We start from the raw sequence: 16,790 nt of genomic DNA, 5'->3' as shown, positions 1-16,790 counted from the left end.
ACTAGAGGCTTCTAGCCTTTCGTCATGGTGCGCTCTGGTCAAGCTTCTGCCTGTAACCTGCCGTCCAGCCAGACACACAGCTGAAAGGCAGTGGGTTCTAAGCACTCATAAGCACACTGAAATCAGTGAGAGCCTCACTTAAGGAGAGGGAAGCTTTGCACCTTAAACTTCTCCTCATGAATTCCTATGTGCATAATGCTGCACACAGTCTAGAAATGTTAACAATTTTTATACAGTAAAGAAGCAGCCATTTGATGGAGGGAATTAAGGAGGCCTCTTGTCCATATAAATATCTGGCTTGTGGTGTTTGTGGTTTAAGGATATATAGGTTTCTATTGATTATTTTCCCACAATGAGGAGTTTTATAAGGCTTCTTATCCATGTGATTTATTTGATGTTGGGATTGGGTCAAGCAGCCTTTCCCATCACCGATATATTCATGTGGGAAGGCTGTCCATGAGCTACTTGGTCTCTGCACTGATTTCATAAAAAAGGTATACCACAGGTGGCTCAGAAATAATTCCCCTACTGTCAGACCTATCTGAAAACAAAACCCAGGTTCAAACATTATGGGAAAAATGGAACAAGGTAAACTCAGTGTGACAGCAGAAGTCTCCAATGGAGGCACACATTCCCTGGTGCTGTTTAAGTTTGGCTGCTTCTTTGCAGTGGAAGTGCTAAGCATCCTTCAAATAAAACGTAAGAAGAATAATTGAAGCCTGGCTCGTATATTACTTAGCAGCTATAATAGTAAAATCCATCCATTTCCCAATTTTTGAATACTTTGTCTTGCAGCTTCACCCTGCCACCGTGTATTATGTAGTGCTGCCGCTTTGTAGCTACCCCTCTGCAACAGGCACTAACGTGAGCTCTGTGCACGCACCAGGTCTCAAGTATTTTTAGCGGCGCAGGTAAGCCTCCCGGGATGCCGGCGGCCGACAGGCGCGGTGTAATCCCCCGACGGGCGGATCGGCCCTGGCGCCTGTGGCCGCGCTCCGTACGCGAACACCCCCAGAACCCCCGGTTGGTTGTAGCCTTGCCGGGCTCGGCTGCGCCCTCAGCATCCGCCCGTTCCCCTGCCGCGAATGGAAGCCGGGCTGCCCCGGCGCCCCCGCCGTGCCCTGTCCTGCCCTTCCCGGGGCGGACCGAGCCCTCCCGGCTTGGCGGCGCTTGCGGGGGATTAGGGGGGCAAACCGCTCATCCGCCGTTGACCCCGGGGCGGGCCTGCGGCCGGGCCAGGGCCGTCCGGAGGAGGAGGAGGGCGAATCCGGGACACGACTGCCGGAGGTGTCCGGCCCCAGCCCCCTTGGCTGTGCTGGCTCTGCGGGGACAGGAGGTTTCGCTGCGGGTAATTCCCGGCCCGGGAGCGGTGGGTAGGGTATTAGCGGGGTTCCTGTAGGCGCAGAGTGACTGGTGGCTCCGCCGCTGCTGAGCAACCACGCCTCGCCAAAGGGCTTCGAGGCAGCCCGGCCCTCGGAAAACGGCAGGCAGGCAGGACGGGTGTGACGGTGCCTCCCGCTGCCGCCCCTCCGTCGGGCCGGGCGCTCCAGGCAGGAGCGTGCGTGGCCGAGTATGCAGCGAGTGGATCTCGTCCCTGGGAGGAGTGGAGGGCGCAGGTTGGCGCTGCCTTGTACCTGTCCCCTGGGCTCACTCGTTCAGGCCGAGGGGCAGATCCTGCTTCTTTCTGCTTTTTAAGTTGTTTCTTTTTTGTCTGTGGGTGAGTTTCGGGGTAAGGAAAGTGAGTATCAGGGGAGGTGCTTGTGGTGGTGACAGCCAGGGTGCTGAGGCTGGCTGCAGGCACTATTAGAGCCTGCAGACCGTGGGCCTTAAGGAGAACGTGTGGAATCTTACTGTGGCCAACAGCATCCCGGGGTGCGCACATACCCCGTAACTTCTTGCCTGCTAATGTTAAGTGCTGGCAAATTTTCTTCTTGTCTGAAATGCCTTGCTTATCTTCCTATCGAATTACTATATCGCCTTCATTTCGAGGCCTGCCAAATCTTGTTGATACAGCTTCTAAATTAATTTTTAGTTGCCGCTTAGCTGCTGTTTGAAGTTCTGAGACATAGGGAGTGAGTCAGATTGCACCATATTGATTTTTATGGCCTTATAGAATTTTACTGTGTTAAAATAGGAAAATTAAGTGATGCTTTAGCTTTGAAAGCTATGTTCTTTGCTAGTATATCGATCCAGCGTGTAGCCATTGAAAAATTATTCTCATCACTTGCAGCGCCTCTCTTCTAGGAGCCACAAAATGAGCCAGGTATGATTCGATTCATGGTTTGCTAATGTCAGTTCATTACTTCTGGTGGCACAAGGTCCAAATACAATTTGATAACGAACCATTCCCCCTTCCATTATTAATCTTGTTTTCATGATGGTAATGTCCCTGCATAAATATTTTCTGTTTGATGACAACTGAAACTAATATCTTTAGCTCTGATTTGTTTTCAAAATATCAGAGCTTTTAGAATTGACTACAGTAATTCACCATTTTGTTCCCATGTTCTTTTTGTAGCCTCTTCCTAGAGCTAAAGGTTGGCTACAAATACGGGGATGTTGTACTGATGACATGTTTGAGCTTTGAGCTCTGAAGGATTGTAGCCCTTATGCACAAGATTAGACCGATGCTTACAGCCCTTGCTGATTCTTTAACCTATGGCTTAAAAAAACCTCTCCTCCAATGGTGTTTCCTGAGAACAGTAAACCTCAGCATAGAGTAGGACTTCTACTGTTGCAGGGCATGGAGGTGAATGGAAGAAAACCAAGGTGGAACCTCACACTGATGTAGATCTCTTCCAGCAGTGGCCTCCTGCAGAGCAAAGAGTGAAGAGCTGGAGCCTCTCATAAGCAAGCTGACCAGTTCAGTTAGCAGCAAGTCAAAATGTCAAGATTAGCTGAATAATAATCAGCAGATGAAATGTCAGTATGGACACCCAATATGCATTTATCAATAGGAGGAGATCAGGTACCGACACCACACAGTTCTGTTTCTCTGCTGCATGTAGAAGTTTTACAGAGGTCAAGGAGTCCAGAGGCATCATGTTTCTCTAAAAGCTGTCTTGCTTAGTTGGGAAAGTTCTTTTGGATACCAGTCAGCAAAGAAGAAAAGTGTTTTTAGAAACAGAAGAAACAGTTACCCAGTTCCTTCAAAGAGCGAACACTTCAAAAGTGCTCTCAAAAATGGACCCATTTTTCCCCTTGAGCAGCCCTAAGGTTAACATATATATTTTGAACTGTGCCCAGGAAATACAGTGTCTGAGGTAAAGTTAAATTTATCATCACTTCTTGCCTCCAAACACTTTAAAGTAACAATCCCTTTCTACAATTACATTAATTTAGGGTTCAGTCGTTAGGTTCAAAGTTTGTTTGGCAATGTCATTGTGCCTGCCAACTTTCAAGTGATGAGATGTGGCTAGCTTGCAGTTTCCCTGACTGTAGCATGGATCTCATACTAATTTTGTCAGTTGTCAAGGTATAACTTCGTTTCCAGTAATAAGGTGAGTAGGCTAGGATTCATTTCACCTAACATGTCTACTCCTGAAGCTGTATAACTAGTTTCCTGTTGTAGTCAATGGAAATTTAGCCACGGTAATCATTAGAGTCTGGAGAGCAAGTCTTCTTATGCTAAGGGAGGTGCTAACCAGATCAGGTAAATCAATTTTTGATTGCTTTGGCTGACTAGAATGGGATTATGGTATCTAGCTTAGGTTCCAATAGGTATATTGTACACATATCAAGTTAGGTGAATTCCAGGTCTGGTGTCTTTCTTACTTGTACAAGCACAAAAGTGGACTGGCTGCTAAAGAAGGTGATTGATTTTCATTCTTCATCTACCGTAGCTGGGGCTAAAGAGAGTTTGGTTTTTTTCTCTCTGAAAAGTTTCTTGCAGATGGGAAAAAAAATTATTCAGTTCTGGGAAAACACTGGGGAATGTATACAGTGGAAAGTAGTAAGCAAACTGATATGCAATCAAAGAGGATAATACAGATAGATACACAGATAATACATAAATTACGTAATTGCACAGATTTATATTTTTGTTCGCATTTTAGAGTAAAATTATACTGCTGAGTGTATTTGGCTTTTGACAAATGAAGTTAAAAAAAACAAAACAAAACAAAAAATTGTGTTCATAGCACTTGATTTTAATTAATTGCCACACTAGATAATCTGCTCACACTGACCTTAGATTTGTCTGTAGTTCCCATTCAGATACAGGTTGTACCATCATCGGAATCAGAGGCCAAATATCCCCTAGAATCAAGTGGGGGTGGTATTATGATTTCCAGTGCAAAACTTATTGTTTGAATGATGGATGAGAAAGTATGCTGCCTAAGTGGCTCATTATGGCTACATTTATACTAGCTCAGGATCTGAGCTACAATCCATGTTCATGGTTGAATAATCAAATTATTTGGACATTTATCCAAAAAGTGCTAGGTATCAGTGTGATGAATGGTGTATGTAGCCTCATGTTCTTGGATTGTCTTAAGGATTCCATGCAGCAACCTTTAACATTCTTATTAAGTTCTTCTCAGTGTGGAATAAACTCATGAATTAAGAGCAAACGTGTTGTGGGATTTTATTGTGCTATTGCATTAAGTATTTCAGGGCCCCAGTGTGCTTTGCGATTAGTACCAGACCAAAGAACTTATAAGCCACGTATTGTATAAAGGCATCAGGTGGTGAACAAGTGAGGTGAGAAGGGTTTTTTTTTTCTTTGATATAACAAGCCTCTGCAGTCTCTACATAAACATTACCTGCAATTTCTTTTTCTTTCTTCTTTTTTTTTTTTTTTGGGGGGGGGTCGTGAGGGGGTGGGTTTTGGTTTTTTGTTTAGGGTGATCTTTTTCTGACATCCATTAGGCAGGAGGTTTAAGTTTCAGAATCTGAAGGAGTGCAGGTGTCACCTCTACTGAGGTAGCAGACCCAATAGGCAATGTAAACCAGTGTTGCTGGTTCCTGACATCTACCTCCTGTGACACATGTGAAGATGTCTGGCAAATTACAGGGTAAGGTATGTGCAGGTACGTCAGGTTAAACTCAGGTAGTCTTTGAAATGAGAAGGGGGAGTGGTGTGGACAATTGAAAGAAATCAAAGATAACCTCGGTAGGTGTGTTTTGAACTGAACCAAGGCAGTCCTGATTCTAATTTTCAAGACCAGAAGACTCTGGTATTCAGGTGACAAGATGCTGATAGGAACCTAAAGGCTGGATTCATTTTAGTCATATATGAATAGGTATCTGCTTTGGTAATCATGTGGGCTCCATTTATGGAGAAGGATGAATGACATGAGGCAAGGTATTTCTCTTTGTTTTATCAGCTCCTTGCAGAAGAAATAAGAGAGAAGCTTCAAACTTTGGTGGTATAAAACAACAATAAAAATATTGGATTGATGTGTAATATTCCACGTGAAATTCAGGTTCCATCGTGCGTGCAACCCAGCCTGCAGAACAAAACCTATTGCTTATTCCTTCTTGACTCTATTGTCTGCAATGCTCTATGGCCTTGACCGTAAAGCCCTCAAGAGTGTAATTAGTATGTGACCTAGGTTTTGGGTGTGATAAATGAGCTTCACTGACTTGCCTTTGCAGTGATCTGATAGCCCAAGGAGATACACTTTGTTCTTCATGAAGCTGCCCTTTCTCTTCCCCACTCCAAACTAGCTAGATACTGAAAATGATGGAGAATATAGCAATCTACCAGCATTGGTGATGGCCAGGGATTCTTAGGGACATGGTTTAGCAGTGGACTTGGCAATGCTAGATTAATGGTTGGACTTGATGATCTTAAAGGTCTTTTCCAACCTAAACAATTCTGTCACTGGATATCTCTGTTATGCAACCCGACGTCTGCTGCATAGGGCGTGTATGTTTGAGGTGACCTAGGAAGTGAGAATTCATATAGGGGATGGCTTATAATAATTATAATCCAATTTGTTCTTACAACTAACATCAGATCCCCCTATTAGAGGAAGAAAACCACCCTACCACATTGGTTTGTTGTCTTGGAACTACAAAACTATTATTTTCCAGCCTCAAATACCCTGAATTTAATCACTCTGTCATAGTCCATTTGGATCTCTTGAATTTACTTGACAGTGTGCTCTGTGGTTTAAACTTTATTTCATGAGCTCATTACGAAATACAACGAACAAGCACAGCAAACAGGGGCTCAGTCCCCTTTTGCCCAGATTGATTTAGCACGAGTTCACTTATTCACCATTCACGTTATAAGGCTTCATAATTTATAACCCATAACTCTTCATCTGTGTATCTAGGAGAAGAACTTGGGGGGTGGGTGTGGGGAGAAGAAGACAGTTAGCAAGCTGAGGACAGAAATGCTTATCTTTTCCTCCTCTATCACAGTGTGGGTATCCCCTGTATCCCACAGAGAAGCAGGAAGGCCTCAGCATTCCAGCTGCTGCTGGATCCACTTCAAAAGCTTTGGGTAAGCTTATGTTTTATGCTTTCGAGCTTGGAGGCTTGGCCTACATCATTTCCCTAAGTTAGCAGATTCCAAGGAGACTGCCAGACAAAAGATAATGGCTGTAGGACATAGTGATTTGGAGGTGGTCACGGTGCATATTGGCCCTTTAGCTCTTTCTGGCCACCTGTCCTGCCTACCTGGTGCTCTGGGTTTGACCTCATGGTGCTGCTCCCCGCATGCATCAGTCCTTAGCAGGAGCCAGGTTTGACAAAATCTGAGCAGAAGCTGAGTGAACTGTCACACTGAGAACACCAGAAGTATTTCAAAGGGTTTTTATAGAAGTTCAAGGGTACATTCCCAGTTCAGAAGTTTGGATCAAGTTGTAAGTTGTTGGGTTTTTTAAGTAAAATTCTAAGGGTGAGGGATATGATAAATTACCCAGTTGTTTGGGCATCCAGACGTATTCCAGAGACAGTCCAATTTATTGCTGATATATGAGGTTAAATCAGTATCAGCTTTCTCGCCTTCACTGAGATGTAATAAAACGTTATTCATCACCCAGAACAGAGCACTTGAAATCATTCCATTTCAAATATTTTTAATAACAGAAGTGGAAGCTAAACAATTTATCTGCAGGGGCTTGTTCTTAAAAATGGTGGAAGTGAGGAAATACGATGTTACTCAAGTTATGATTTTGAAGCTGTAAATTCAAAGACAAAGTATTAGTGTGAATAAATTCTTTCTGGAATGGCACTCTTAAATTATTGAACTAAGCATGACAGTTATTGAATGCATTGTTTTTAAGTATGTGGTGACTTTTCTTAAGAGAAGATGATGTGCAACTGGTGTGATTTTTCAGAGGAAAATGCAAGTACATGTGACAGTGTCTCTAGTACGTTCTCTGATAGCCAAATAGCACCTACAGGATCATGTTTCCTAAACCCTTTTTACAGTTCTCCTTGTACCAGTCTCAACAGACAAATAAACAACTGATTCTGGGAGTCAATGAATTTCAGCTGTGTTCTTTTAATGTATAGAAAGTTAACAAAGCCTGGGGAAGAAACCTGTCTGAAGCTGCAGGTTATGATGTCCATTGTTTTTTCTTAGAATGTTCTTGCTATAAAACCTCTGTGCACAGGGGTGGGTGTTTGCTTAAGGGTGTATTTGGAGATTCAGGGTATCAGTTCCCTATTTGGCTCTGGGACAGGCTGGTCTTTGCATTCCTGTATCTTATGTGCTCAGCTTTGAAGAGGAGGAAATGAGTCTGCCTTTCTTTATCTTCTGCCTATCTCCTGTCATAACCTGCCTGGGTCAAAGGCTGTTACTGTGTACTCTTGTAATGTGGGGCATAGCAGACCCTAGATTTTGATGGAAAGCTACAGAATCTGTAGAAAATAGTTTCTGTGTAGACAGACCCTGATAGGATTTGCATGTCTGAGAGTCACAAAATGTTTGAGGCTGGATGGAACCACCAAAGGTCATCTAGTCCACCCTTCCTGCTCAAACAGGGTCTCATTTCTTATGAAGGAGCTCTCTATGTTTTTTTTTTTTCATCTCCCAAAACCACTAGTTACAGATTGAGTATCCAGTAAAACTTAAATAGCTAACCTCAATTCTAAAAACTAAAGCTCAGGTAGAGAAATGTTGAAATTCCATCATTATTGAATCCCAGAAAGCAATGTTTTAGGATTATGAATCCTAATTCCCTTATCATCCTTTATTTGCTTATTATTTTGTGTAGGCCCAGTTATGAAGTCCCTCATAGCAAGCATTTCTATATATGTATAAATTAATTAAAAAAAAATCAACCACCCAAACAAAAAAAAAAAAACAAAAAACCAAAAAAAAAAACAAAAGACCCCAAAAAAGCCCCAGAAAGCAAAACAGAATTTTGAGCAAAACAATATTTGAGAATAGGAAAAAGAAAAAAAATAAAAAGAGTTCTACCCAAAATGTTCCAACTCATTTGTGTTCATTTTCTGGTGAAGAAAATGCTTTGCCTGGAAGCGGTAAAGCTCCCGTGAGGTGGAAAGGTAATGCCTTAGGAAGAGGCTGCAGTCAGTGTCCTGGCTGAATTGTGCCTATATGAATCCCAGGGAGTGCTGGACGTTATGCTTTCAGTGCACAGTACATGCAAAAACATTTCTAGTGTTAAGATTGGAATATGTATTTCTCTTAGCATTTGTAAGAAAACGATTGCTATTAACCATTTGTTGAGTAAACATTAAAATTTCTTCCTTCCTAGGAGCCATCATTTGAGATGCTTCCATTGACTGGGAAAACAATCATATTTGATAGCTTTCCTGATCCTTCAGATACCTGGGAAATAATTGAGACTATTGGCAAAGGAACATATGGAAAAGTTTTCAAGGTGTTAAATAAGAAAAATGGCAGCAAAGCAGCAGTCAAAATTTTGGATCCTGTTCATGTAAGCTACTTAAATGACTTGTTTTGGTCTTCTTTAATTGTAAGTGAATTTCTGTGGTCTTTTTTTTTTTTTTTTTTTGGGTTTGTTTCTATCTTTTTAAATCTTGGTAAATCATTTGCATTGGAAGTGATGGTGAAATAAACTGCTTCAACCTGCTAAGTGTCAGGCTATGTATCAATGCATTTTTTTGAACCAGAAGTGATCTTGGAAGTGATTGCATGTGGTAGAATTTAGAAGTATACCTAAAGTTTGTTGCTTTTACTTTTGATTACCTTGTGTTTATCTCTTAATTCCAGAAGCAGATCTGATTATATTTAGTACCAGAAGTCCTAGCTGCTTTTATTTTTACTGGTGCACACTAGCCAGTAAAAAAGTTGCATACTTCTAAGTGCATTAGATGTACCTGGAAGCTTCTATTTTCACTACATGATTTTGACTACATGCTGTGAATGATATTTTAAAAATAAAATAGCATACTTTATGTTGTTGGTTCTGTGCTTTCATAATGTGCCAAATTACATGGATATCACAGAGGGATCCATCTTTTCAAATGGAAAATACAAAGGAAATAGCACCTACACACAAAGCAACAGGTGATTGGGAGGTGGAAATACGTTGTAGACTATGTTTTTGTTCTCAATAACTGGCATTCATTGGATGGTAGATAAATGCTCAAAGAGTAAGGAAGAACATCAGCCTGGTTTGTAAAGGCATATCCCACCGGTGCTGCATGTGGCTTGGGATTTTTCATGAGAACAGTGACCTATGAAACTTGAACAAAAAACTGTTCTGTTTCAAGTGGCTCCTTTGAGCTCATCATTTGCACTTCCAATACATGGTTGTGAGGGATGGACTTCCATTGCACAAGCTCTGGGCAGGGAGGGAAGAACATGCCGTGCTGTGTGAAATGCTGCAGGTCTGGAGATGCACAGCCACACAGGGCTCTGTCTACACCTGCATATCACATAATGTCAGACTGGGATCTCATGGCCCATAAGTCCATGAAATGAGTTTGTGATAACATAACGTCTTGCATTTTCTTTGCCGTGTTTCTTGTTCATCTGATTTTTATGTCAGCATGCTTTCAAAGCAACAAAAGGAGACATCTCTACGATATGTACCTCTCCCAAAGTAATCATGGTTTGCAGCCAAGTGATAAGGATCTTGATTAATTCAAGTGCATTGGAAACTATTTTTGATTCTGTTGGTTTCAGTAAACAAGGTTCATGTGCTTACAATGAATAGGCAGGACTTTTAGTTGGTGTTCATCTAAATGCCTGTATGGCAGGAAATGCTTTTGCTTTCATCTGTTTCACGGTTGTTAAGGAGTGATTCTTAAGTCGCAACTGGCTATGGCAGGGAGGGATTACTGAAGGCATTGTGGACGCATTCGAAGTGGTGTGCACTTTGGAGGCCATAGGAAAAGGGTAAAGGATGATGACAGGAAGAAAGAAGAGGTAGTAAAGCTGATACTAGAGGAAATAAATAGATTAAGGAGGAGAAAAGGGAATAGAATGTAAATACCACAGAAGAAATACAATGGATAAATACACAACACAAGAAAATGAAGGAGAGAAAATGTGTAACTGGTAAAACCAGATTCCTTATTTGAGTAAAAAAAAATGGAAGTCAGTAATGTAGTCAACGTCACACTGCAAGGCTTGAATCTTTTATCTGAATATATTGTTTCTATTCTAAGAATAGTATTCTTCTTTCCCCCCTCCTATTTACAGGACGTGTAGGGTAGCTTCTGAGCCTTCATGTTACTGTTAAAATTGCAATCCTGTATTAGAAATAGGGTGAAAGCGATAAACTAGTTCTTTTTCTTTAAACTGAAAGTATTATTAATGGCTGCAGAGGGAGCCATTGCAATGAAGAAAAAGATACTTTCTATGTTTTCTTTACATTTTAGATTTTTCTTTGAAGAGGGTTTCAGAATCCTGCCGCCTGAGAGGTAGACTGAAGAAAATAAGCAGAAATGTGTTTTATTTCACTTGATTTAACTGATATTTCCACATTAAACTGGGAAACTTTGATTGTGGGTGGTGTGAGACTGAAATAAGCGCTTCATGTTGAATCCTTTAGAGCTCTTGGAATCTTTGTGTTGAATAACAGCTCAGCTTTTGAAAGTGAAACAGGAAAGCAAACGTGTTGAAATGAGAATATATAAAGATGGGACTGAGAATGCTGTTAGTCTTGTTCTTAGGACTATTAAGTAAATACCATTGTACTTTAGGGCTTTTAACCAAATCATCCTATGTCTAAGTTCACATGAAAATATTCCCTGTAGCATCTCTACAAGAGGAACTCTTATGCAAGTAAATATGTTAAACTCAACCAAATATTTAAAGTTTTCTTCTTTCATAAAATACAGAGGAATATTTTCCTTTTTAGTATGCACAGAATGAATATTCTATTAATTTCATTCTATTTTCATTTCTCCTTATAATAGTAAAAATCTCATAAAATTGAGTACCCTTCAGGAGACACAAACCCATATTAAATCACAGTAGGAAAGGGGGCTAATTCTCTTCCAATTTCTCTAAGGCAGTCAGGGCTATTGTGTGTTTTGTGTTTAGATTTTTGGCTTTTGACTTTCTGGGGTTTCGGGGGGTTTTTTGTTTTTTTTTTTTTTGTTTTGGTGGGGTTTGGGTTGTTGTTTTTTTTTTGCTTTAAGATCTGCAAGTTCATGGGTATTTTTCCCTTGCTGTATTTCAGACTCTGTTTGAATAGACAGAAGTGTTATGTGTTGGGTTTTTAAAATGGATACCATTATTTATTTATTAACCTCTGTGTATTTCTCATTTGTGACACTAGGATATTGATGAAGAAATTGAAGCCGAGTACAATATTTTGAAAGCTCTCTCTGATCATCCCAATGTAGTCAAATTCTATGGCATGTACTATAAAAAAGATGTGAAGAATGGAGACCAGCTTTGGCTAGTTCTTGAGGTAAACAATTTGGAAAAGTAAGAGTTTTCTTCCAGTTGGCACTCTTATGTTGAGCATAAACTCAATAGTGGTTGCATGTGAAATGATAAATGCTGCTCTTCAGTCTCTACAGTGTCCTGAATTAATGGTCTGCTCAGAGTTCAGCATTCTTATTTTGGTATTATACTGATAGTGCTGTGGCTTCAGAATTAGGATATAAATTCTGATACAGTTTCATAGAACTTGCTGCATAAAATCTTTCTTTGGTGATAGTCTTGCCATGGGAATCTTTCTCTAACAGTATTTCTTTAAATATGACTAAGATAGGACATAAAAGTTAAAGAAAGTTATGGTGATTTTTTTTCCTAAATAAAATAATAGAAATTAATTAATTGAATTGCTTTTTTAAAATGTAAGTAAATGCACAAATAGGTAAGTCAGTAAAAACAGGCTACTGCCTAGATACTGTTGAATGCAGCAGAATTTCCACAAATGGAGTCAGTGGAAGGTAAGACCTGTGATTTGGGTGTTTCAGTCTTTAGTTTTGACTAGTCTGGGAGCAAAGAGCTTGATTGTTACAGTTTTTATAGATCCACTATAACCTATTCTGCAAAAACTGCCTCCTCTCCCCAGAGGAAAAAGAAGAATGTCTCTGAAACAATCAAAGCTGTTGCTGATGTTTGATCAGTGTTTGATATGGTTGAGATTGGAGAATTGATAGTATTTTATAATTTGTCAGGTAAGTGAATACAAATCTCCTGCCAAATATCTCAGTGATATAAAGTTATCTAATCCTGGAAAGCTCTAAAAATACTGAAGTTCTAAAAGCTTTTCCAAATTCTTCTAACTTGCATTGGGAAGATGTTTTTAAGAATAGTTTGCCTTGGAAATAATAAATTATTAGGCTAGACTGACATCACAAGATGTCAACTCTTTGTGCAGTGAGCACCTTTGAAGATCTAGCTTCTGTTGTGTCTGCTGGGCAGTTGAAACTTCCATCTGTGAAACTTCTGGCCTGTAAAGGATGGATGCCAAACTGCCAGGATGGAGCAGACTCTGAGGAAACAGTGTTTATATTTTAGGTTTTATATTTCACATGGATTTATTTTCTTAATGTGAAAACCACAAACCTACATCCAGAGTATAATTTTTATACTTATTCTTCATATGCCAATCTGTACTTGTGCAACTTCTACTATGAGTGTGTGGAATAGTCCTGGATGCTTTTTGTCACTGCACATGTAGATCCATGAATATAATGGATTTCAGCTGGGGGGTTTGTGTGTAGACATCCATAAGTTGAAAAATAAATTCCAGTGGTGATTTTGATGAAACTTTCCCTTTAGTAAAATTGTCTGTGAAAGAAAACTGTTGTGGAAAAGATTCCTCTATTGAAGTGTCACCTCCCTTTCAGCTTGTATGCACCTTTATAGAGCCATTGCAGTTTGTTTTTCACAGTGGTTTTTTAGGTGTCCTAGACTTGATAAGAATGAAAATATCATAATCATCTCTATTCTGTCTTGTTGCTTTGGGTTGTTTTGGTGGGGTTTGTTTTTTTTTTTTTTTCTGGTTTTAGGGTTTTTTAAAAGTTTGTGTCTAAATTCATAAAGGTGGTGATTAGTCTTTGCTTTAGATTACAGAGAACTCTGTTTACATTGCTTTGTTTTTGTTTTGTTTTAATTGATTTTATCATAAAAGAGCATTTTCACTTCAGAACTGTTGTGTTGTCTGAACAAGGAAATCCAGTCTTGAAATTTAGTTTTGTTGAGTTTGATATCAAGGAGGAAAACTTTCTCATCTCCTTCTCTCAATGAAGTTATCAACTGTTCAGGGTAACAGTACTGGACTCTCACTTCAGAAATCCCCCCTCTCCATAGGCTGCACTCAGATATGCTGAACATCTGCTCATGTGTTGATGCTGTTCTAATCACATTTGTAATGAAGAATATTGTGGAGGGAAGATGCTTGCCATGTATATTAAGCCAAAGCTTAATGTCCAAGAGCTGCAGGCAGAAGAAACTGGCCTATTGAGTTTGCATTGAAATTACTTGAGTATGCACTTGGGGTGAATCAGCTTAGCAGTTTCATGTCAGCAGACACCAGCATGATGACACAGCTAAGGCAGCATGTGCTGTAGACCATTTCTTTTTGCTCTGGATGTTAGTTCAGAAGGGAATAGATCTCAGATAACTGGAAATCAGCTGATGAAGATGGAACAGAGAGATAAAACATATTAGTCCCTGCAGGTGAGCCTGTGGGTCAAAGGCAGGTGGGAGAACAAGTGGCACAGCCCTTGCCCAAGATCTGGTGCAAATAACAACCTAGTCAAGACAGCATGAAGGCTGAAAATACCATAGCAAGGTAAATGGTAGATATTACGCAGCTTTTACTTCCTACTGTAAGCCAGAGACCAAGAATCATAATGCAGCATATTTCTGTAGTTCACATTTCCTACACAGATAATGTAGACCTTTCAGAAGCATTTTAGTCCATTTTTTAAAGACAAAATTATGCATGCCGTATATGGGATGGATTTTGGTTTGTGAGCCACATAAGTAGGCTAGTATATTTTTATAGAAAATAGAAGGAACAGGCATTATTTTATAGGGAAAAATTGCTTTAATGCGTTAAACCTTAGCTTGGTATAAAAAAAAAAAAAAAGGTTTGAGTAGAGCAACTTCCCACCCAAAAATACAGGTTTGTAATATCAAAGAATTTTGTAGAAAACCCTAATTTCTGGAGAGGTAGAGGGAATTGCCAAGAAGTCACAGAAATGCATCCCTTTGTGCTGAATGTCAAGCAGACTGACAAAACATTCTTTGTAGGTGGTTTTGGTCTCCTAGTGTGTACATGACCATTTTGAGAACATTTATAATGCCCTGCTGAGTTAGACCAGTGGTCTGTGTCACACAGTATTTTGTCTCCTGTGTTGGCACTAGAAGATGCTATTTAGGAAGAGTCTGTCCAGTTTTTCTTCAGTCAATTTCCCTCATGCTCTCCAGCAACCATGACTGCTGTGTTAAGGATGTTCCAGACAATTCTGTTACTACCCATTTATGGACACAGTAAACTTGATGCTACTGCCATGTCATACAGTCTTCTTTTAGAGCATGGAAGTTTAATTTTTGTGTCATTATTATACCCTTATTTCTATATATAATATTCCATATAGTAGAATATAATATTTTCAACATTAGGAAAACATTTCCAAATCTAAATATTTTTCAATGTGTGGCAATAAATATAGAATCCTGTTCATTTGAGAGGGAATAATATGTTAACAGTTTCCAGTAGACTGCTAGCTCTGTTTTCTGATCACCTCTAATGCTAAAAGGTACCTTCACAAACAGTATTTCACTAGCTAGTACAATCTGTACAGGCACTGGTTATGCCCAGTCTTGACTGAAATGAACCTGATTCATCTTTGTCCTCATGTAGAAACCTTTTCTTGTTGTAGGGTAACCTTCATCAGAGAAACCATGTGAAACTGTAGAATAGCTTGTGCCTGGAATCTGCTTTTCTGAAGTGGCACGTTAGCCTTCCCATTCCCTCAACGTTTTACCGTGGGAAAATAAATGCATTAAATAATAATGTATTTTAATTAAAATAAATAATTAACTTAGTTTTAATTATTTGCTTAATTTAATGCATTGGTAGCTTGTACCATTCTACATTGTTGCAGGCAAAGTGGTGTACTTCGATTTTTATCTTCTGAATGTTTCTTTATACTAATTGAACCTACTAACCAGACACTGAGAACTCAAAAGAATTGCAGAAAGATTATAATAAAGGATTAGGGTGATCCAGTTGGCAGCTGTGTTTGCTAATTTAAAGTTTGCCTGAAGTGGTTCAAATCTGTTACTTTCCTTTGATCTTTTAAAGTTAATATCAAGAGGAAAAATTTTAAACCTAGAAATATCTAAATTCTCTTTTTAAATCCTTGGGAAGCTTCTATTTGTGTGGCATTTTCTTCAGAAAGGACAAAATCATTGAACCCGGTAAACAGAAGGGTTTGAATTAAACTAGAACACAAAAAAGTTTAGTGAATCAAGTCACCAGGTACTCTCTTCACAAACATAGAAAAAGTACAGACATGTGGTATGGATTCCATTTAATCGGAGTGAGGACACTGTAGCAATTGTGTAGGTAGACCCATATGGAAAAAAAGATTAATGGGCCAACCTGCTGTACCAGGGTAATGGTAGCCCATTGCTACTGGATGAATTCCAGTGGCTTGGCTGGTCTGGGAAAGCTTGCACATCTAGCCAAAATGCTTAAAACCGTAAAACTGAGAAAGAACCTGTCTAACAGAGAATGTTGTTTGTGGTGGACACAGAGTAGAAACCAGTGTAGTTCCCACTCAATTACCAGTCATAGGGGCTGTTGCAGTTGTCCCATGAGTCACATATACTGTGTATGCAACAAGCTGAGACCCTCTGATATAAGTCCTTTCTGGTTTTGTGCAGATCCTTCAGAAGAATTACATTTTTTAATTTGCCCAGAGATGGAGAGCTCAGCACAATGTATAGAGTATCAGTTACTCCTCTCCAATCCTAAAAGTGAGCCTTCCTAGCAAGAGCTTACATCAAAGCTTTAAGCCAGATACAACAAATGGATTTGGAAATGGAGAGCCAAGAAGGTCACAGAAGTCAGTGGTGATCTCAAGCAGCTGCAGGCATTTGTCACCACTGTAGCAGAGGAGAGTTATTAAGGAGGATTTGAAGGAGGATAGTGTTGTGGTTTTCTGTTTGTTTTGGCTGCTCCTTCAAAGCAGAAAAGAAAGCGTTATGCCTACTGTTACCCAGTAATGGATGCCAGCACTCAGTTAATCAAAGATAGGAGTAGATCTGTTGCTGCCTAAGGAAAAGCTGCTGTCAGTCTCAACAGTAAAAGCAACTAGCTCATGTTTGATGCGATTGAGAAGGGGCAGCCAGCATGATGGTTCAAGGGAAGAGTGGCATGGTCAGAGGTGGCTGGTTAGTGCTAAGATCTCACTAA

The 16,790-nt window shown here is 39.9% G+C and overlaps 1 protein-coding gene across 1 annotated transcript in view; it reads left to right on the top strand.

The window, feature by feature from the left end:
• The first annotated feature begins 2,826 nt into the window (after nucleotides 1-2,826).
• MYO3A (myosin IIIA) overlaps nucleotides 2,827-16,790 on the top strand; it is a 111,085-nt gene continuing 97,121 nt past the window's right edge. The window contains exons 1-3 of the mRNA XM_061351358.1: nucleotides 2,827-2,968; nucleotides 8,679-8,861; nucleotides 11,679-11,813. Of these exons, the coding sequence (XP_061207342.1) occupies nucleotides 2,921-2,968; nucleotides 8,679-8,861; nucleotides 11,679-11,813 (366 nt within the window). The 5' untranslated portion in view covers nucleotides 2,827-2,920. The remainder of the gene's footprint in view (nucleotides 2,969-8,678; nucleotides 8,862-11,678; nucleotides 11,814-16,790) is intronic.

This window comes from Neopsephotus bourkii, unplaced genomic scaffold, assembly GCF_033783945.1.
Source record: "Neopsephotus bourkii isolate Nb327-2 ecotype Australia unplaced genomic scaffold, CSIRO-AGI_Nbou_v1 NB_53, whole genome shotgun sequence".
Classification (NCBI taxonomy): Eukaryota; Metazoa; Chordata; class Aves; order Psittaciformes; family Psittacidae; genus Neopsephotus; species Neopsephotus bourkii.
The sequence above is the reverse complement of the archived record's forward strand: the minus strand, read 5'-3'. Positions and strand labels throughout refer to the sequence as shown.